General features: G+C 39.5%; 1 protein-coding gene across 4 annotated transcripts in view; it reads right to left on the bottom strand.

Annotated features, from left to right (window-relative positions):
• LOC127661136 (guanine nucleotide-binding protein G(I)/G(S)/G(O) subunit gamma-2) overlaps positions 1–21,988 on the bottom strand; it is a 29,300-nt gene extending 7,312 nt beyond the window's left edge. Inside the window, exons 1-3 of one of the 4 annotated variants that reach the window (XM_052151719.1) lie at positions 21,825–21,987; positions 12,118–12,195; positions 4,748–4,860 (exon numbers count right to left, since the gene is read on the bottom strand). In XM_052151719.1, the coding sequence (XP_052007679.1) occupies positions 4,748–4,834 (87 nt within the window). In that variant the 5' untranslated portion in view covers positions 4,835–4,860; positions 12,118–12,195; positions 21,825–21,987. Of the gene's footprint in view, positions 1–4,747; positions 4,861–12,117; positions 12,196–21,578; positions 21,715–21,824 lie in introns of those variants that run through there. The other 3 variants (XM_052151717.1, XM_052151720.1, XM_052151718.1) reach the window with 3 other exon arrangements.
• Positions 21,989–22,722: the final 734 nt, after the last annotated feature.

The raw sequence follows: 22,722 nt of genomic DNA, 5'->3' as shown, positions 1-22,722 counted from the left end.
TAAACCCGGGCCCAGCTCTTAGCCCCAGCGTCGATCGCCCCGCAGGAAGTGCACACCCCCCCATCTCACGGACCCCCTCAAGGACCCGGAAGGCTCCCAGGCGCTCCTGAGACGATCGACCCAGAGACTGAGATGTTCGCTCCGGAGCTGGTAAGCAGACCGCTCCGTCCCCTGGTGGAGGGCCGGGAGGAGAATCTTTATTTGAATTTATTTGGTACCCACATTCTCAATAAAAGAGCGATTTCCTTTGTCTCTGGGTCACCTTACCCGCAAATGCCGTTCTCACGGCACTCTGCCGCCACACCTCAACAGTCCCGGCATGCTGGCCGTGGACCCCCCGCCTTCAGCCCCACGACTGTTCCCCGGCCGGCCGGTTCTGACGAGTCTAGAGGACTCCTCCACCGGACCTCCTCCTCAGTCACTAACCCGCCCCCTGTCGGGTGTGCAGAGCAAGGTAAGTTCTTCAAGTCTTTTCTCAGCACCAGAGCACCTTTGCCTCCCGATGCCGTACTACCTGCTCCGCCCCGCTGCGTACATCAAAAATAATCATCCCGTTAGTGCCCCTAGCACGGAGCTTGGATGCGTGGCTTTCACTTCCCAACCCATCACGCTGGCTGGCCATGACCATCCAACACGGTTATGCAATTCAGTTCGCCAAGTCACCCCTTCGGGGACGTCCGCTTTACCGCAGTACATGGCGAACAGGCCAAATCTCTGCGTGCGGAAATCCTGACCCTCTTACTCAAAGACGCAATAGAGCCTGTCCCTCCAACCAAGATGAAGAAGGGTTTCTACAGCCCTTACTTCATCGTACTCAAGAAAGGCGGCAGCTTACGACCGATCTTGGACTTGCGAGTTTTCAACCGGGCTTTGCACAAACTCCCGTTCAAAAAGCTCAAGCAAAAACACATCTTAACTTGCGTCCGGCATCTAGATTGGTTCCCAGCGGTAGACGCGTACTTCCACGTCTCAATATTGCCTCGACATCGACCCTTTCTACGGTTCGCGATCGACAGCCAGGCGTATCAGTACAAGGTCCTTCCCTTTGGCATGTCCCTGTTCCCTCGCGTCTTTACAAAGGTCGCAGAGGCAGCCCTTGCCCCGCTCCGAGAAGCCGGCATCCGCATACTCAAGAACCTTGACGACTGGCTCATCCTGGCCCACTCCCGAGAGTTACTATGTGCCCACAGGGACCAGCTTCTCAGGCACCTCAGCCGCTTAGGGCAACTGGGAAAAGAGCAAGCTCGCCTCGGTTCAGAGCATCACTTTTCTCAGTATGGAGTTAGACTCAGTCTCAATGTCAGCACGCCTCACCAACGAGTGTGCACAGTCAGTGATGGAATGCCTCGCCGCCTTCAGGCCAGGCACTGCAGTCCCTTTAAAACTTTTCCAGAGGCTTCTGGGGCATATGGCGTCCTCCACGGCATTCGCGCCACTGGGGTTGAAGCATGTGAGACCGCTTCAGCACTGGCTCCAGACTCGAGTCCCGAGATGATTATGGCACCACGGCACGCACCATGTGATGGTCACCCCCACCTGTCGCCAAACATTCAAACCCTGGAGAGACCTCTGCTTTCTGCGGGCAGGAGTCCCCTTGCAGCAGGTGTACCGACGCGTCCTGGTCATGACCGATGCCTCCAGATTGGGTTGGGGTGGCGTGTGCAACGGACATGCAGCAGCGGGCCATTGGAAAGGGGCCCCGCTGCGCTGGCACATCAACTGCCTAGAGTTGTTGACTGTATTCTTTGCCCTGCGGAGGTTTCTCCCGCTGGTTCAGGGCAAACATGTCTTGATCAGATCAGACAGCACCACCGCGGTAGCGTACATAAATCGCCACGGTGGCATACGCTCCCGCCACATGTCACAACTCGCCCGTCGTCTCCTCCTTTGGAGCCAAACGCGACTCAAGTCGCTGCGCGCCACTCACATCCCCAGCAACCTCAATGTGGTGGCGGACACGCTATCATGACAACTCTTGCCGGGTGGAGAGTGGAGGCTTCACCCCAAGTCGGTCCAGCTGATTTGAGAACGGTTCAGCAAGGCTCAGGTAGACCTGTTCAACTCCCGAGAGACCTCCTACTGCCCGCTCCGGTATGCCCGAACAGAGGCTCCTGGCACACAGAGACGCACTGGCACACAGCTGGCCCACGGGGCTGCGCAAGTATGCATTTCCCCCAGTGAGCCTTCATGCACAGGTGCTGTGCAAGGTCAGGGAGGACAAGGAACAAGTCACTCTAGTGGCTCCCTATTGGCCCACCCGGGCTCGGTTCTCGGACCTCGTACTCCTTGCGACAGCCCCTCCCTGACAAATTCCCCTGAGGAAAGACCTTCTTTCTCAAGGTCCGCATCCAACCCTTTGGAACCTCCACGTCTGGCCCCTGGACGGGACGTGGAACATCTATCTGATCTACCACCTGCTGTCGTAGACACGATCAACAAAGCCAGAGCACTTTCTACCAGGCAATGTTACGCCCTAAAGTGGCGCTTGTTCGCGAATTGGTGTTCTTCTCGGGCCGAAGACCCCGCAGAGCTTTAGACGTTCTGAGCAGCTCTTTGTCTGCTTTGGTGGACAGCGGAAAGGGAACGCTGTCTACAAACAGAGGCTCTCCCACTGGGTGGTGGATGCCATTTCATTGGCCTATCGCACCCAGGCCATGTCCGAGCACACTCAACAAGGAGTGTTGCGTCCTCATGGGCGCTGGCCAGAAGCACCTCCCTGGCAGACATATGCAGAGCGGTGGGTTGGGCAACACCTAATACCTTTGCGAGATTTTAAAATCTCAGGGTAGATTCAGTTTCGTCCCGTATTTTCTCAGGTCAGGCAATTCAGCGGAGGAATTCATTGACCCAATCCACTGCGGGTACTCAATCTACCCTGTACTGGAATAGGCGCTCCACAGGTCAGGGCTACTATGTGGACTTCCCCCCTGTGTGTATTTTCCGCGGTACGGTCCCCTCATGAGCGGACCCGCGTCTCCCTTTGGCAGTTCCCACTGCCCCCTGGTCGCCATGTCTGTAGGTACTCCTCCCTCCAAAGAGGCAGTATCTCCCACGATGCGTGTAAGGGCCCCAGCTATTTTGCTGTATGCGAGAAACGCATGGCGTGATTTAAATTGGACCCCTAGTGTCGCTTCTTCGACATAACGTCGAAGTGAGCGACAGACGGGGAACGTCTAGGTTAAGTATGTAACCTCCATTCCCTGATGGAGAGAACGAGACGTTTTGTCCTACCGGCCACATCGCTGAGCCAAGCCACTGTTGTGGCCGAACCATTTCCGGCTCCTCAGAAAAATCCTGAATGAAACAGACACATTTCCTCGCCTTTATACCGTATGTCCGGGGGCGGGTCATGCAAATTCTGTCCGCCAACGTCTCATTGGCCTCTTTAGATCAGAGGTTTATTCAGTGCTCAAGAGAGACCCCTAGTGTCGCTTCTTCGACACAACGTCTCGTTCCCTCCATCAGGGAACGGAGGTTATGTAAACTAGACGTTCCGCCTCCAAACTACTGTTAATATAGGTGCCAAAAAACAGCAGGATAAACAGCTATAATTTCAACTGCCGGTGGGAGGCAGTTACACTAACCATGCTTTTAAATGAAAAGAACGCTGAAAGAAATGAAAAAAAAATAATAATAATAATAATAAATTTTGGAACCGCAGCCACACGCAAACTACGCATTGTTATTTTTTCTTGCTGAAATTCTCATTGTTACACTTGCGCCTGATGGCCACTCGCCTAAAATATATTTTTAAGTAAAGTGCAAATAAATACACTTTAAAAAAATAAACAGAATTTTCACTTCAAGTATATTTTTCTAAAACCTATTTTTAGATTATATACTAAAGTACATTATTTTTACAATTATTTTAAAGTGTGTTAAAAGTTGTATTGTGAAAATTGGTAAAAGCCTGATGCATATGAATATACTTTAAATATATTTAAAGATAGTAAAATTTTGGTTAGTATATTTGCAGTATACAATTGAATACTGAGAATATATTTAACATACAATAAAGTCTACTTTTTTTCACTAGGGTTTACTTACCCTCATGCCATCCCAGATATGTATGACTTTCTCTCTTCTAAGAATTTTGGAATAATATTTCAAGGTCCATACAATGCAAGTGAAATGTGCCAGAAATTTGAAGCTCCAAAAAGCACATAAAGGCACAAGAAGGCATGCAAAAGACTCCAATTGTTAAATCAATGTCTTCAAAAGTGATCAGACCAAAATATAACTCCTTTTCACAATACATCTTGTCATTGCAGTCATAATTTCAAGCTCGATTACACTAGCACTTAATGCATGCGCAGCGCGTTAGATGGTGCTAGAAAGTGTAATCGAGCTTAAAATCATGATCGCTAATGTCAAGATTTATAGTAAATACGTAATTATATTTTGGTCTGTTCTCACCAAAAACTTATTGGATCACTTCAGAAGACATTAGTTTAACCGCTGGAGTGTTATGGATTACTTTTATGTTGCCTTTATGTGCTTTTTAAAGCTTCAAAGATTTTGTCCCAATTCAGTTGCATTGTACAGACCTACAGAGCTGAAATATTCTTCTAAAAATCAAGTCACACATCGGGGAAGCCAAATGAAAAGATAATTGTCTTTTTTGGGTGAACTATCCCTTTAATTTAGTAAACTTTTATGTGTACACTAGCATATAGATAGCTTCAAAGCAAATACATTTGATTTAATGGCATGCAGTTTAGTCAGATGATATGTTTAATCTTCTCACCTTTATCCTGTCGATATTGGCCTCCATTTTGAGCTGCTCCACTAGTTTGCGAGCCTGAGCAATACTAGCATTGTTGTTGGTGGCCATGAGGCTGCCGATTCAGGCCTGTTGAACTGGAATACACATGAGATACACATGGATTTAAACAAATTCAGCAAGGTCTGCATCTGATTTTGGCATATATTTAAAGATGACTGTAAAGGTATTCAATGGAAAGGAGGAGGCGAGAACCGGCTTTTCAATATAAATAATAGTTTAATAGTAAACTTAAAAGAAGACACAAACACACACATGATGGACATGTCCGTAAACGATCTCTCTCTCCCGCACGAACCCCTGCAGTCAGCCTTTAACCCTCACGGATGCATAATTAGCCTAATACGGGACCGGGTGCGTAGGATCACGACCCGGCCCCGGCCCCGGCCCCGGCCCTGCCCTCCGCCCTGCCACAATGACATAATACCAAGGATATTGGCTGTGCAATAACGAGTTGTCTGTTCAGTGTGTTTTAACTTTCTTTTCACTAACTCGCTTTGAGCTGTGTTATTGTGTTATGGCATCACAGTGACAGATAAATTATATGGTTTTGAATATTTATTGTTGCTTCAATTGTTGCGTTGCATTTATTGTCACAGCCATGTTGTAAATACCAGCTTAGTCCAACATGAATTTCCATGAATTTGCTGGTCTGGCTGGTGAACCAGCATAGCCATCCCTGGTGAAAAATATATATGCTAAGTATATTATATTTTGGCATACTTCAGTGTACTTGCAGACAGACTAATGATCATATATTTCAAGGGTGTTAATGATTAGTTAACTTGAAGTTTGCTATTTTGGAACAACTAATTTGTGTACTTTTGTGTGCTAAAGTGGAACAACTTCAAGTATACTTAGTACACTTTAAGTGTATGCCTGTGTAGGGACTAATTACATGCTTGAATAGTGAAAATTAAGTGTATCTTAATTGTGTATACATTACAAATGTATTATTAGTGCCTTCCAAACATACTACCAATATACCATGAATATATTATTTTTGCGATATGCTCCGTTATACTTTTGGATAATTCCAAATACTAATGAGCTTTCAATGCATTAGTCATACATTTTAACACTTTCTGAAAGAAAAGTCCAAGTAATGAAGTGAATTCCAAGCATGAATAAGTAAACTTAAAAAGTACACTGAAATCTAACTTAAAATATACTACAACTTCAGGATATTAAATAATGTATTTTAAAATGTGCTTTCAGTGCATTGTTCCAATGATAATTTTGAGCAAACAGTTTAAATTAGACCTAATATATATATATATATATATTTTAAAAGTACACTAAAAATTAAACTGAACTTTCACTTTAAGTATGTTTTTCTAAAATATATATTTAGAAAATATACTACATTATAATTATTTTAAAGTGTATTAAAAGTTTTATTGTGAAAATAGGTAAAAACATGATGTTAATATACTATTTATATATTTAAAGATGGTACAATTCTTTGTTTATATATTTGCAATGTACTATTGAAAAAGAAAATATATTTGTAATACAATAAAGCATTTTTTTTTCACCAGTGATGCTAAACTAGTTGACCAACATGGTGTTTCTGATAAATTTGGCTGACTAAGAAAGCGCTGCTGTTGAGCAAGCTTGACGAGGACACCAACAAACTAGCATCCTGTGCTGAAGACCGGCACCCAAAACACAAAAAATGCAGGCGACCAGCAATGCTGGGCTTACATCCTGTCCAACTCTCTCTAAGCTACAGAATTGAAATAGCTATTATCTGCAGTGGATATGTGGTGGAAAGTGTCTCTAGGTAACTGTGAGCTTTAGTGAAAATATCATTGACTTGTCTACCTGACAATTTTCGTTGCAAAATACAAGCACATTACATATCAGTGTATGTGTTTGGGGGTCAGGTTTCGCCTATATTGAGGGAAATAAATGTCCCCACAAGCATTGTAAAACTTGAAGCCAACAGTCTCCACAAGGGAAAAAGCTTGATAACAATACTAAATAATGTCTTATTGAACATCTAAAAATGTTTTGTTTAGTTTAGTTTAGAGGTAGTGTTAGGGGAATAGAAAATATAATTAGCTCAATCTAAAAGCAATAGAAATCAATGAAAAAAACAATGGTTTGTCTGTGTTCATGTGTCCTTATTTATTTATTATGAGGCTCTGCCATATGGGTATTGATAGCACACTGTGGCACACCTGTGATGACTGTGAGCTCAAAGGTCTGTGGTGTATTGGAGTTTTTAATCTCAACCGGCCCTCCTGCACCGAGGTTAAACATAAAGGCCTACTGCTGAGAGTAAAAAGCAGGGGGCGCTAGAGTGTCAGCTTTCACAGTGACCTCATTCTTGGTAAATCATTCTAGTTAATGGGCCCAACCCAGTCTGCTGGCCCCTCGGACACTGAAAAAGAGCAGAAACTCCAAATCCTCAAACTTAAACAATATACATTTGTATTATTTACGTTTTGCTCTCATCTCTTACAACTAAGTCTTGCCTCTTCTTTTCATACAATGAAAGTAAATTGGTGACGGAGGCTGTATTTCTGAATAAAATGGAATTCATGGAAGAAAGTCATATGGGTTTGAAACAAAATTAGACTCTTATGTTCAATATTGGGGAAAAAAAGTCTATTACCTGTCAAATTGCAGTTTATTCTGCACATTATTCTATATATCTATAGACAGTAAAATCCATTATTTGGGGTAAAAGGTATTTTTAATCCAGACTTTACTGAACTAGTAAAGACAATTTTCTGAAAAGGAATGGCGTCCTCAATCTTAGCTTCTAAAGTCTGTTTCATTTAAGCTAGTGAGCAGCAGGCATCTTTGCAATGGCCTCAGTTGCTAGGCAACTGAAATACAGAGTGATTTGACAGCATTGAAAAGTTCCACTCTTAAAATCAAGCATGTAGCTAACCAAAGGCAACTTGAAACTGTGAACCCCATACATCTGAAGAGTTCATAGAGGGGGCAGCTTTAGCACACCTACCTCAGTAAATCAGGCCTAAAGAGACATTTATAGCCAGACAAGGAATATCAACACAAATCCAGCGTAGAGTCAATGTTTTAAAGCCAATTTAGATTGCAGTCCCTGCTTGTCATTAGAGAGCTTCGATCTTTACCATATTGGGGTTCAGAGAGAGTGGGGGGTATTAAGAGACAGGAGGCAAAGGAAAAGTTTCACTGATAGAAAATGTGAAAAGTGCCAGTAACTTTAAGCCTGCTGAGTGCTGACATGCAGAATATATGTAGAACGTTATGTACTACAGACCCAGAGATGTGCTACATACATCTATTGCCAGTTAACCCTTTACTTCAAAACTCTCACCAGCCAAATTCATTGTATTGCACAATGTGCAATGCTCTAACTAACCAAGGGTGAACTTACAGCTGTTTTACAGCAGGTTTATTCCATTGAGCTTCTGCTTTCTGGGTGCCTTTTGTGCATTTGGTCAGTCTGAACAGATCACAGCAATGCAGTCAGCCAATCTACACTGTTTTTATTTGCCATCATGTTCTGTTGAGATTGACTTTATTGTTTTTAAGTTTGAGTCCCAGAGAGCCCAATGAGGTTTGTGTAATAATAATGTTAGTAATTTCAAAATTAAAGATGTATTTTCCTTTCAAATTCAAGTGTTCAGAAATGTAAAAAAACAAAAAAAGGGGTGGGGGGCATATTAACATGAACCAATTATTGTGTAGAAAAAAGATGTGCAAAGTAGGCTAAATATTTTCCAGATAATTATGAATGCACCATTATGAACATTTTGTCTGATATGATACCGATTTTAACAAAACTCTTGGACCGATACTGATTTGCCGCTTATTTTATCATCAGATCACTGTTTTGCTTAGGAATTATGCTTTAAAAATGTACAAAGAGGTACAAAACCTATTTTATTGTTTTTACTTTAACTAGTTTCCATTTAATATGGATTTTATCTGTTTAACACATGACTGGGCAAAATTTTAAGAGAACCACAATGAAAGATAAATACAAAATAAAAAGATTTAAAAAATATATAACATGCCAATTTATGCGTGTGTGGGGGGGGGTGCAGTTCTAAACAATAGAACTCACATTTTACATATTATCATAGAACATTAGAAATTCATATTATGAATTATTATATCCCACATGCTTGACTTTTTCAGATTTCATTTATATTGTAGGTATATCTTTCAATTACAATCATGAATAATTATTATAAACGTAAAAATACAATGCAATAAATGTACATAATTAATTATAATTAAGCCATTGTTTTTTCATATCGCCGTTTTCATGCACAATCATAAGGCATGACCATAAACGTTTGTAATTTGTTTGTGAAAATGGCAATATGAAAAACCGATGGTTGAGATTTGAAGTTTATATTAGCCATTTTATTTAATTTGGTCAATAATTGGCTGATATATCAATGCACCCCTACAGATATTATTTTAATAATTTATTTTGGCTTTAGTGCAATATTAATATAAAAGCTAATTACTTAAATTGTCTTTATATCACACTTTTTTTTCTAGGCTTTACACAAATATTTTTGCTCAAATGTATAGATTTTAGGAGGGGGTTCTGTGCTAGGTGATTTTGAAAACCCCTGCTTTAATGTATTTTTTACATTTTTAAGTAGGGAACTAACTACAATTAAGCATTGTGAATGAGAATCTAAATAAAAACAATTAAAAAATATAAAAATATTGATTTAAATTAGTTTATTATAAGAACAGTGTATTCCAAATTATTTAGATACACTACAAATATACTGTATATAAGTAATTTTTAATTCCGTAACACAACTATTGCGCTCTGTGTACCAATTGTACTCTCAAATAGTTGTGTTCTGCTGTGCACTAGTCAAAGGATGGTAACATATGAAAATGAATTGCATATATTCAAGTTTTATAATTGGGGTCTCTGAGACCCTAAACAGAAGTAATGTAGCTTTTTCTTTTTAATGATGGACGTATCAAGCATGTTATCAAGTTGATATTTTGTTTATTATCTGCTTTTATAAGATTAGGAAAAGTCATGAAGCATCAATCTATCATGCAATGGCCTTGGTGTCACTCAGATACCAAACAGAATATAAAGGTTAAACATTTGTTACTTCAAATACTCTCTTGAGCTTCATAAAATGCCCACCAATATCTGTATTGATTTGTCCATTGGATGACTGATCTGTTAGGAGTCTATAAAGGGGTGTGTTTATATTTGAAGAACAACAAGGGGTGCTCTCATTTAATCTGTAGCCCCAGAGAGAGGGCCATATGTGTGCCATTTACCCAACTCTGCCACATATCTACAGGGGCAGGAAGGCCAGCAGGAAAATGGCTGGGGGAGTTTGATGTAACACAACAAGAATATTCAAGGTATTCACTTGAAATATGGTGTGAACATTCTGATAAACCCAATAGTAGTTTGAACACACGCACACACACACACACACACACACACGCACACACAAACCAACAAACGTTTAGGTTACTAGTGTAACCCCTATTCCCTGATGGAGGGAACGAGACATTGTGTCGATTGTAGTTACTCAAGGGGCTTCTTTCAGGAGCCTCGGATACCTCTGAATATGAAAAAGGCCAATGCCAAATTGGCGAACAGAATTTGCATGTCCCGCCCCTGGACATAGGGGCATAAAAGGAGGGGATCATGCATCTGTTCAGTCAGGTGCTGCACTGAGGAGCCGAGAATAAGTTTCGGCCATTAGAGCGGCTTAGTACAGTGTTGTGGCAAGGGGGACACCGTCTCGTTCCCTCATCAACGTCTCATTTTCCCTCATCAGGGAACGGGTTTACACTAGTAACCTAGACATTCCCTTCTGTCACTCACTCGACATTGCGCTGATTGTAGTGACACAAAGGACTGTGTTACGTGATCTGTTGATGCTTATGCAGCAAGCTGTAGCGTGCCAAAAAAGCGTGAGCATCAGACTGCACATAACCCTCCCCGACGCCCCACTAAGACGTAATATTGTTTTTATTAGGTTCCCGGCATCCGACCAAGGATTCACTTGGGGGTGAGAACAAGCAACTTGGCAAGCATGGGAGTAGGCCATGCTAGCCGCAGCCTTTTCCTCTCTATGTTTCTCCTCACAGACTGTTAGATGTGGCTGGGGCCATCTAGCTATAACACGCATCGGGGAAGGCGTTCTTTTCCAGTCCTATTCTTTCAGGGGGAAAAGACACCGTGGACCACATCCTGCCCAGGCTAGGGGGATGTAAAATGTGGCAAATACGTCACATGGGTTTTCAGGCCACATGTGGAAATGGCGAAGTGGTAGATCCTACCTAGCGAGGGAGGAGTTGCTACAAAACATGGCGACCGGGGGGCAGAGGGGAGTGCCCAAAGGAGAAGCGGGTCCGCCTGCAGGGGTACCGTACCGCGGAGAATATGCACAGGGCGATTAATCCATTATGGCCAAACCCTGTGGAGCACCTATTCCAGAACAGAATAATTAGTACCTGTAGTGGGTCTGGTCAGGAATTCGTCCACCGAATTCGCGAGCCAGAGGGCTAGTCGCCTGGTGGTAAAAGCGCAACTTAAAAGTGACAACAGAACCAACAAGGAAAGTGAAAGTGGTTCAACCAAATGGATGCTATCTAGACCAGCGAGCAATGGGAGGGAGAGTGCCCTGGACATGGCCATGGCTGGAGTCCACGATGGAGGATGGTAAGTTAACTCTATACTCTTCTTGAAAGCTTCACTTTCTTTAGTTGGCTAGCTACTGGAAAGCTTGCTTCTAAAACAACCAGGCCAATTTAACTATTACACTTGTGTAAAATCACCATGCAACAGCTGCTTTATGTAGCACAATGAGCTAGTAGCTAACAGCTAGTGGTCGTGTTATTATTTATGGTCAGTAATGTTTGTGCCGCGTTACTGTGACGATCATTCTCAATCCCAACCATGTTGAGGTGGCACTAAACTGCAGTGGAAAAGCAAGCTCAGAAAAGTAAAGCGAGTAGAGTCGAGTCGAACCAAACTGTAACGTGCAGTAGAAAAGTGCCATAAGCCAGACGATTGCCCAGCATCATTGCCTGACCTCACTGATGCTCTTTTGTCTGAAGGAAAGTAAATCCCAACAACCATGATCTAACATCTTGTCAAATGCCTTCCCAGAGGAGTGGAAGCCGGGCCGAAACCTTATTAATGCCTGTGGTTTTGATATTAAAGTTTCAACCAGCACATAAGGGTGTGGTGTTTGGGTGTCCACACACTTTTGGCCATATAGTGCATCTCCCTATTCCTACTTGCTGTGTACGTTTTTCTCTGTGTATAAAACACCGTCTTTTACATTATCCTATTGTGTATTTCTCTTTCTTGTTCTCACCGTATTTTTGACTCTTGTTTTCTGCTTGCTTCGTTGGTCTGTTTAAAAGTGAGTTCACCTCCCCTGTGTCTTCAGGCTCTGTTGGGAAAGGAAGCCATGTAGTTAGATTTCATATGTTCTATATCCCAGCTGCAGCTCTAGGCCTTTTGAAAGAGTCTGTATGTGTGTGTGTGTGTGTGTATGTGTGAGCGTGTATTTATCACTTTGTGGGGACCAAATGTCCCCATAAGGATAGTAAAACCCGAAATTTTTGACCTTGTGGGGACATTTTGTCGGTCCCCATGAGGAAAACAGCTTATAAATCATACTAAATTATGTTTTTTGAAAAGGTAAAAATGCAGAACGTTTTCTGTGAGGGTTAGGTTTAGGGGTAGAGTTAGGTTTAGGGGATAGAATATAAAGTTTGTACAGTATAAAAACCATTATGTCTATGGAAAGTCCCCATAAAACATGGAAACACAACGTGTGTGTGTGTGTGTGTGTGTGTGTGGTTTATGAGGACTTTTATTTTGGCTAAAAATTGGTAATTTTAAGGGTAATATGCTAGAAATGTGGTTTATGAGGACATTTCTAGTGTCCCCATAATTCAAATCACTTAAAAAATACACTAAACAATGTTTTTTAAATAAAAAAATGCTGAACGTTTTTTGTGATGGTTAGGTTTAGGGGATAGAATCTATAGTTCATACAGTAAAAAAAAATTATTATGTCTATGGAGAGTCATCATAAGTATAGCCGCACCAACGTGTGTGTGCGTGTGTGTGTGCGTGTGTGTGTGCGTGTGCGTGTGTGTATGTTCTGTATAGAATGTCACACCTTTCCCACACTTGCAGTGAGATAAATTCCAGACCTGACTGAAGTTTATCTAATGTTCCTATACAAAAGTCGAGTCTGCACTATCGAAAGAAAAGCAACAAATGTTCTGGCCTCAGCAGGTTGATCCAACCGATATTATGTTTTTGTAAAAGAATGGTGTTTATCTTTTAAAGATATAGCACAATAACTTATTCAGTCCACAATTTTTTCAGATCCAAGGTTTATGCTTCCAAAACAGTACATGCAGACAACTTTATTTAAGCCATTTTCTCAAATGTATTTGTCAGGTTGTCAAATCCCTTCATATTGATAGCTGCTGCATTAGTAATGCACACAATGGGTGAAAAAAAACAATTTACTAAATTGATCACACAACTATCACAAATTTTCTATCTATAAAAGGGGTGAAATTTGAAAAATCAGAGGAAGCAATCAATGAGGAAGAAGACAAAGACTAAGAAGAGGTCTAGACTGAGAAGAGGTTGAGAGGGTAGAGAAAGAAGAAATAGAAAGAAGATGTGATGAGGGAAACTGAAGGTTTTCTTAACTCAAATTGAAAGAGTTGAGGAAAGACCAAATGGAGATGGTGTTATGATGGTGAGCAGAGAGAATGAGGACAGCAGTGTGGAAGAGTAGAGTGAAGAAGACAAAGAAAATGGTAAAATGTTAAATGGTCTGCACTTATATAGCGCCTATTTTTAAACCTTAGCGGTTCCAAAGCGCTTTACACTGTGACTCATTCACCCATTCACACACACACTCCCACACCAATGACGGCAGAGCTGCCATGCAAGGCGTTAGCCTGCCATTGGGAGCAACTTGGGGTTCAGTGTCTTGCCCAAGAAGAGGCTCAAATGATCTGAGAGCCACTCTAATTCATCATGTTATGAATCATGATCGCTCTCTCTGAGACAGACAAGAGAGTTCGGCCCAATGTGAGCAGATCTACAGTGACTTCAATCTCAACATTACCATCTGTGCTTTGTTGTCCTGTCTTTGGGCCATACAATACTGTATATAACAAGATTGCTATTTTTTATAGAGTAAATATTCTTATCCTTTTTACAGAAGAAGTGCAATAACAACTTGAGGAAATGTTTTCTTGTGGTTTGGGACAATATCCAATTCCAACATGCTGTGTAGCATGAGAGGTTTTAAAATCAACCAGATATTATGATACCACAGTATTCTTCTTTTCTGAATATATTCGCCTACTGGAGATTTAAGTTTTAGACCACAAACTCTTTGACAAAAGGACTCTTCTCCAAGCAAAGGAGGCTTGCAGAGATGCATGGAATCAACTATCACATTGGTCATTCATCAGATCCATAGCTTGAGAAAACATACAGAATACACAATGTTTTCTCAAGCTATGGAAGTGGATGACATTTTTTTGGCTGGGCAGAAAGGAGAGGCTTGATGAATATCTAAATTCAGTGAAATTTCATGAAAACACATGGAAAAAACGTATTTATTGTGGATATTTATGATAAATGTGTTATGTAATATTCTGAATATGTTGAATAGCTGAATATGTTAGCAATTCTGTAGAGAACATGTATATAGTTTTATTGTATTTACTTTTATTAAATGCAATATCAGAAAAGAATATTGTTTAGTGTTTAGGGTTAGGGTTAGGGTCTGTTTAGCTGGCTGTGTGAATTGTTTTGAGAGCATTGACTATAGTTTGGATAAATGTATAAAATTAGTTGAGAAAAATTGTATGTCTACCTCATAAAACCATTAAAGTGATTTTTTTTTTTTTTGGTGTAACAAATTATTCAGGTTGATTTAGACATATTTAATAATATTATTTTACTTCAACCTTATTTTTTAATCATTACCTCAGTGTAACAGGTTCATTAGCTCTATTAATAAAATAATTATTAATAATAGAATTTGAATACCCTAATAAGTCATTTGTTTATGTTATATACTGTCTACATTTACATTATATTGTAATTACACAAGAAAGTCATAAGTCCCAGGAGCAGCTCATACATTGTTATTGTTAATGATATTGAAATTATTTTAGCATGTAATATTAGTTGAAACGTCCATGCCAAACACTGAAAAGCTTATATATCCTCATTGCTTTGGTGCATAATCTCAAAAAATCTATTATAAAGAAAAAGCTTGCACACAATTTCCATAGAAACAATCTTCCAGGATTGCCAAATGTGCTCAGTGCAAGAACAAAAAGTTTTTACATTTACATGGGACAGTAATGACAATGTAAATCGAAAACATTTTGTTCTTGCACTGAGCACATTTGGCAATCCTGGAAGATTGTTTCTATGGAAGTTGTGTATAAGCTTTTTCTTTATAATTGATTTTTTGCACTTTTTTGGCCTCTTAATAAATATCCTGGAAGATTGTTTCTATGGAAATTATGTGCAAGCTTTTTCTTTAACATGTGGACAGTGTAGGATAAAGTGTTATTCATTAAGTTCAAATATCTAGTGTACATTAAACATTAAGTTTTCACTTGAAATTGCTGTATTAAAAACCAAATGTTTGCCACTTCTTTTTCCCATTTCATAACAGATTATTCTTATAATAACATATTTTTATTTGATATTTCTAATGCAAATTTGTCCATTACACTAGACCTTTGGAACAGAGTACAGAGAACTCATACTATTTATCCGTCTTTCTGTATTTCCGCCCCACCTTCTTTCTCTTCCTCTGCCTATCTCTGTCAGTGTGATAAATGGGCCAATTACTTTGCTAGAGCAGCTCTGTAGCAGCAGTGAATTCCACTTTTGTGAATCACTTCCACACAGAACATTCCAGTGACATTTAATCTCTCTGCATCTCTTCTTTCTCAGTGCACAACAAAACCAAAACATTTCAACAACATTAGGTTGTTAACAACACAAGTTGGTAGGAACTGAGTCAACTTCTTGCTGCATCACTGTATAGAAAAGCTCTGTTTCATTTCTAACAAAACATACTCTAACATGAGTGTGTTTCCAGCAGTGTAAATGCATGAGAAAGCATACTTTCATTTTTTCTAAATGGTTCGGCTGTTACATTGCCAAATATTTATCTTGCCCGAAACATATACAAATACATGTATGCTGATGCTACTGGCTACACAAGCTTGATTTTATGCGTTGTTACATTCCTAAATATGTCAGATCCCAATTCATAACTCAATATAGCCACTTTTTAGTAAGGGGAAATGCTGGAACTACACACTATAATGGCATTGACAGCCATTCAAAAGTATGACAGCATTTTGGTGCCACGTAATAAGTAAATATTAATAATAAGTCATAATATTTTGAGAATAAAGTAAAAATACGAGATTAAAGTAAAAAATATTTGAAAATAAAGTCGTAGCATTATGAGATTAAATTCGTAATATTAAAGTCGTAATATTTCGAGAATAAAGTCAAAATTTAAAAAATAAAGTCAAAATGACCAGAAACGGCCTGTCACTATCATAACGATAGAACGCTGAGCCAGCAGCTTCATCAATGCAAGAAATGGATGTAGATGATTTGGTTAAATCATACTTTATTTTAGGATTTTCTTCTTCTAATAACAAAGTTATTATTGGGATCCGGACACTGCAGTGGTTATGAATTCAATTTATTGTGGAGAAAGAACCAGACAGACATTCGCGCAGTCCCACTGGGTGTGGGTGATGCTTGGGCTGGGTTTCCCGAAGCTCTAAGTTGAACATTAGTAGCACTTAAATTGTACTTACTACAGCACGTTTCCTAAAAGCATTCTTATCTAAGTAGCACGTAAAACTCTTGTAAATTATCTAGAGCTATGAACCGCTCTTAAACGCATTATGTGCAACTACACGTATTGTTCTCTCATCTTTCACAGTTTATCAGATACAAAGGGACATTTAATAAATGATATTGATATATTTTGATCATTGTACACGGTTTCAGAAGATAAAAAAAGTGTTGAAATAATCGCATTGAAATCAATTGGAGCAGCAAAGTAGGTTTAAAGATAGATCTCAGTTTACATGACACATAATACAATATAACATTTTATTGGGCTTTTTTGACAAGCATAATTGTAATGGCAACATAAAGATATGTTCTTATTGAACAGATTTGCTTAGAAAACATATGTTGGTAATGTGATTCAACTTAAATAGGCCAAAATAAATCATTAAAATATGGCTAACAAAGGAAGGTGAGAGTGTGCAATGAGTGATTCATTCTCCCTATTTCTCCTCCTCTTATTCCTCCCTTCAATGGATGATTTAAATACTGTACTCCTAGTCTGTTTACATGGCAGTCAAAAATTGCATGCTGCATAATGGCAGTCAGGCAACAAGTGCACAGCAGGGCTGGGTGATATGAAAGAAATATATTCATGATATTTTTAAAAAAATATATAGCCATGTAGCCATATCTGATTCCATCGTCCACCCCCTTGCTTTACTGGTTTTGCTTTAAAAATTACATTTATTTTTTGAATCATGAAAAACTTAAAGGGGTCATGACATGAGAAACCAAATTTGCCTTGATCTTTTGGTATATAAGAGGTCTTTGTATCATTAAAACGTCCTGCAAGTTTAATATTTTAAGATGTCCGCCCCATTCTAAACGAATCATTTATTTAATCAAGCTCAAAATACAGCTCGTTCTGGATTCATGGTTAGAAGTGACGTGTCGGTTAGAAGTGACGTAACAGCGTTTGCATATGACCGCCTCCAGCACAAGATAACTACGATTTAAGCGCAAGACAACTACGCTCATTTCAGTATCGCCGTCGCCTCACAAGTGTTCAGTCGATGGACAGCGAGCTCTGACAGAGACTACTTGTGCACAGGAAAATTACGATGCCACACAGATGTGCTGTTCCTGGCTGTGGTCAAACAAAACCTCTGAATAAGCTGCCGAAAGATCCAGACGTCAGGGAAAAATGGATGCAGTTTATTTTTTGCGGACGTTCCAGTCACGGCAGTGTTAACTTAAGCGTTTGTTCTGTACATTTTAAGGATGACTGTTTTGAGAACAAATCTCAATATGATGCTGGCTTTGCCAGAAAACTGTTGCTCAAAGATAAGTCCGTGCCGACTATTCTGGGAACAACGACGACGCAAACTGTAAGTAATCTATTTTAAACTTTAAACTACTTTTTAAAGCGCAATTTCATTCATTATGAATAATCACAGTGTTTTTACTTAGTTTACTTGCATATTGTTCTGGCTGGGAGCGTCAATAATTGATACATAGGCACTGACGTTAGCCAATCATAACAGTGGGCGTTAACACTGAAGTCTTAAATGGAAAACGCCCCCAAAACAGACTGTTTGAATAAGAGGATGAGAAACAGGGTGGGAAAAGGTCATAAATCACTAGATTTTAAAAGTTTTTCTTAAAAAAAAAAAATATTAATACTATAATTGCACCTAAGGGAACATAATAATACAATAAAAAAAACCATGTCATGACCCCTTTAAAACAAAGATATTTCAAATTTCTAAATTCAAATTACACTTCAAACGAAACAAAAAATCTATAAGAATAATGAAGTGGTCGAATATAAGCACCCTTCCTTTTCCCATCACACAAGTAGCCGTCTCCAATCTGTGGAAAATTACTTATACAAATGTAGATCCGAAGACAATTATAAATGTAAACATAATAATGATAAGGATAATTAAAATATAAATACATTTTAGGTTCAAGGTGAACTCGTATAGGTTGTATACACATCTGCTATATATAGTGAGCCTGCCGCTGCACTCCTCTGAATAAACAGCACATCAGAGACACGCATCGACAGCTTTTCTGTCGTCTGTTCTTCAAAATATAATAAATCGTGTTTCTTCAAGCTCGTGTCTTTGTGTCTGTAGTTCAGCCTACTGATATCTGTCATTGACAGCCACTGTAATACGACAGCCGATCTCGAATTGAGTGCCCATGAGCAAATATGGCAGCCTCCAGATCGGGTACTTCCGGAAAACCCTGCAATAGCCGAGCAGATGCAATTTAATTGAATGGGAATGCTAAAGGTCAGCCTTCTCTAGGTATTTTAGAGCTCATTGGTTACAATCACAATCACATAAGGACATGTGTAAGTATGTGCAGTGGCACGCTGCATTGGTAATGCGTTGGTCAAACACTTGCATCTGCGTTTTGCACAGTATGTTTCTGGCCAGTGTTTAAACATTTTGAGGGAATCAACCGACGAATGGCTCAATTAAAGTTGTTTCTTCAATTAAGCAGGGATAGACAAGAATATTTTAAACAAATTACACACTTCACCTGCAAAGACAGGTTATTATATGAAATATCTTTGACTCTTTGACTTATAGATGGTAGATTTACAATAATCAAAGAGATAAAATATTGCTCTGCAACATTTGGCTAGGTACTTATAAACATAAGACTATCCTACCCTAACATGTTATGAGTTAAGAAAACTATAGGCTATCCTCTGTGAGTTTAGCAATGACAATCTACATTATTGGCAAATGTCTTCCAACATCATTTATTTTATTAAATTAGTTAAAAAACATTATAAGTCATTAATCATGATTTTGATATAATAAGAGATTCTGGATATGACTCAATTAGTCAAACTCAATTAGTCAAATGTGACCATAAAGACATTTGGTTTTTACTGAAACAGGAGCTTGTGTGTGTGTGTACAATGGGTTAAAATGTCTTTCTGCCACTCAGCCAAGAGCAACACCTAAGGATCCTGGAGAGTTAACAATATTCCAAACATCCAGGACTGAATATATTTTCGACTTTCACGTACATGCAGTGTATATAAATACACACTCACAAATACATTTGCACGTCTCAGTATACCTTTTTTCAATAAATGCAAAGATTTTCTTTCATTATGTCATTTTGATCACAGCTTCAGCATTTCTAATATCATCCAAGGTATAAAAGTGGCCTTATAAAGGTCTGTAAACCTGATTGGTTCAATTTTAAGGCAAAGCCTGAAACAGAATGAGGGACATGAAAATGTAATGGATTATTCTGAGTTCAATACAAGTTAAGCTAAATCAATAGCATTTGTGAAATAATATTGTTTAGCACCAAAAAATATTTTGACTAGTCCCTCTTTATCTTAAAAAAAAAAAAAGCACTAACAATGGAAGTGAATGGGGCCAATTTGAGTTTAACTTGTATTGAACCCAGAATATTCCTTTAATATAGTGCTCAGAATTTTGTGTTGCATTCTCAATCAAACTACACACAAATCCTTAACCAAACCCCCAAAGAAAAGTTTTTGCATTTTTAGGATTAACATTTTTCTTTATAAATTATTTCTACCTCTATGGATATCCCCAAAAGTAGGTTTTGTCAGATTTAAATGACTTCTGTGACTCAGGCACATACATATTTGTGTTAAAAACATGACATCAAACAGCTTTTAACTGTAGTCTGAAATAAGAAGGAGAAAAGATGCCTGGTGTGAGTATTAGTCAGAGTGACTGAGTTTACAAACAGAGCATGAAGTCATTTTCTCCTTCATAGGAATACTCTCTCTCTCTCTCTCTCTCTCTCTCTCTCTCTCTCTCTCTCTCTCTCGCTCTCTCTCTCTCTCTCTCTCTCCACACTCAATCACATTGAAATAGAGTTAAAGGGTGAAAGATGCTGGCTAAGTTCTTCAGGAAAGATTGGAAAATAATAAATGGAAGAAATTTAGTTCAGCTTTTAACAAAGACCTTTGTCTCTCACAGTTGTTCCTCCTTATGCACACACATGCACACTCCAGACAGCACCATATCCACCAAATCTGAAGAGTGAACTGTATGATGTATGCAGGGGTTGCTCTTATATTGTTCACTTCTATTTAAGGGCCTCTCACCCATCACTATTATTTCCCTTAGAACAAAAATACTGTATCCATATTTAGTCATTATTATTCTCGAAATGACACATACACATACTTATAACATCCATGTCTACATGGACATATATTTGACAGACATTGACAGAGCTCAGGGTGCTGTACTATTGAACGGGATCTTATGCAAGAATGAGCTCTAGATTCATCACAAAACACTGGGGACTCCTGGGGGATTCCTCTCAAATATTCTCTCTTTCTTTCTCCAACATCTTCTCTGTCCCCTCCCCCATGCTCTCATCCACTTTCATCCCCCCATCTCTGGCAGCATTTACCCAAAACAGATGCTCACTCCTCAGGCACAGACGTACATATACCTGACCACAAAAGGCATTTCTGCACTTTTCTGCGAGTGTGTAAAAAACAGGCATCCTGCTTTTCTCCACTATGTGTTACAAACAAATCCTCTGATAATTCATAAGCAAACATATTCCAACCCAGAACACTGATCTACACTGACACATATTTAATGCTGCTGGAAGAGGCTTGTATCCATCCAAAACTAGTCAGAAAGAACAAACACACATCTACACATTGTGAAAAGCACTGCACACGTCTTACAATAATCTAGTGCAGATGTACACTTAAGTAAAAACAAATACCGTAAACATGCATCTATATACTAAGGGAGTCCTGTTATTGTTTTTATCAAAAAATAAAGATTATGTTATGTGGACAGCTATAACAGCTTTGTTGGACCCACTGAAACATCTTCTGCATCGCCCTGTCACACAACACTTAATCTAGTCTTTATGTTCTCCAAATAGCTGATGGAAAGATCTGCTGCTTACCTTCTCTGTGAATGTAAAATCTTCAATGGCACAAGAGCAGTATGAAATAGTAGCACACATGCACTCCTTGATCAGAGACTCTGGCACCCACACACATACACACACTGCCTGCTGACAGCCTTCCTCTTGCTCCGCCCATCAACAAGTGGAATTGCTCAGGAAGCCAGCTGAAACCCACTTCCTCTCTCTCTCTCTCCCAAGCACCCACATAGATATTGTTTAAAATGACAATGCAAGCGTATTTACCTTCTGCCTCCACTGTCAGGCCATTTCTATTAAGGTGTCTCTTTCTCCCAGGCACCTGTATTCTTTGGCTTTGATTCAGCTTTACATGCTGTGCTGGTGATGTGTGCAAAGCGTTTAATTTCTGCTGTCCACCCGGTTTTCTTCTCTGTGTGCATGTGCAACTCAGCCAGATCTGCACGGAGGTTCTTGCTCAAAGCTGAAAAGGAACACTGATAAATATTCACAACTGCCCCTCCCCCAAAGTATGTATCTCAAAAGAAAGAGAGAAACAGAAACCTTCCCTTTCAGAATCACTGTGCACACACACACACACACACGGCTTGATCTGAGCTCCTGTAATCAAAAGCTTAATCTTCAGACTTGCAATATTAGAACCACAGAAGATTAAAAAAGGAATTCCAACTGGCAAGCTCAAATACACACATACACATACATGGTTACTATGGAGGTTAAGGTGGTAAGGTGTTAGGATTACAGATGTGTGTTAAATTGTTGCAGAAATCATATTCCTGTTCTATTTTGTCAAAGTAAATACTGTTACACTATCTCATGCAAGTCTCCCTTGAGAATGGCATGGCTTAGCTTGTCAAATAAGGATCCCTGTGTTAGCGTTACTCTGCACAACATGCACGCATACATGTAAAAGACAAGAATCTATTACAAACACTGTTTAATTAGTGTTTGTGAAAGACAAAATGCCACTTTGAATATGCGTGTGTGTAAATATGCTGTGAGGTCCAAAAGTCATTGAATACATTGAAATTCAGGGATTGTTTACTTTTAAACTATTATTTGAAAGTGGAAATATGTAGGATGTTCTGGGATTTTGAAAAATATAAAAACAAAGAGTGATAGCGAAGTAAAATTCTATGGAGCATTCAAGAAAAAGGGAGACATG

Source organism: Xyrauchen texanus, chromosome 20, assembly GCF_025860055.1.
Source record: "Xyrauchen texanus isolate HMW12.3.18 chromosome 20, RBS_HiC_50CHRs, whole genome shotgun sequence".
Classification (NCBI taxonomy): Eukaryota; Metazoa; Chordata; class Actinopteri; order Cypriniformes; family Catostomidae; genus Xyrauchen; species Xyrauchen texanus.
Note: the sequence above shows the minus strand (reverse complement) of the source record. Positions and strands in the feature narration are given on the sequence as shown.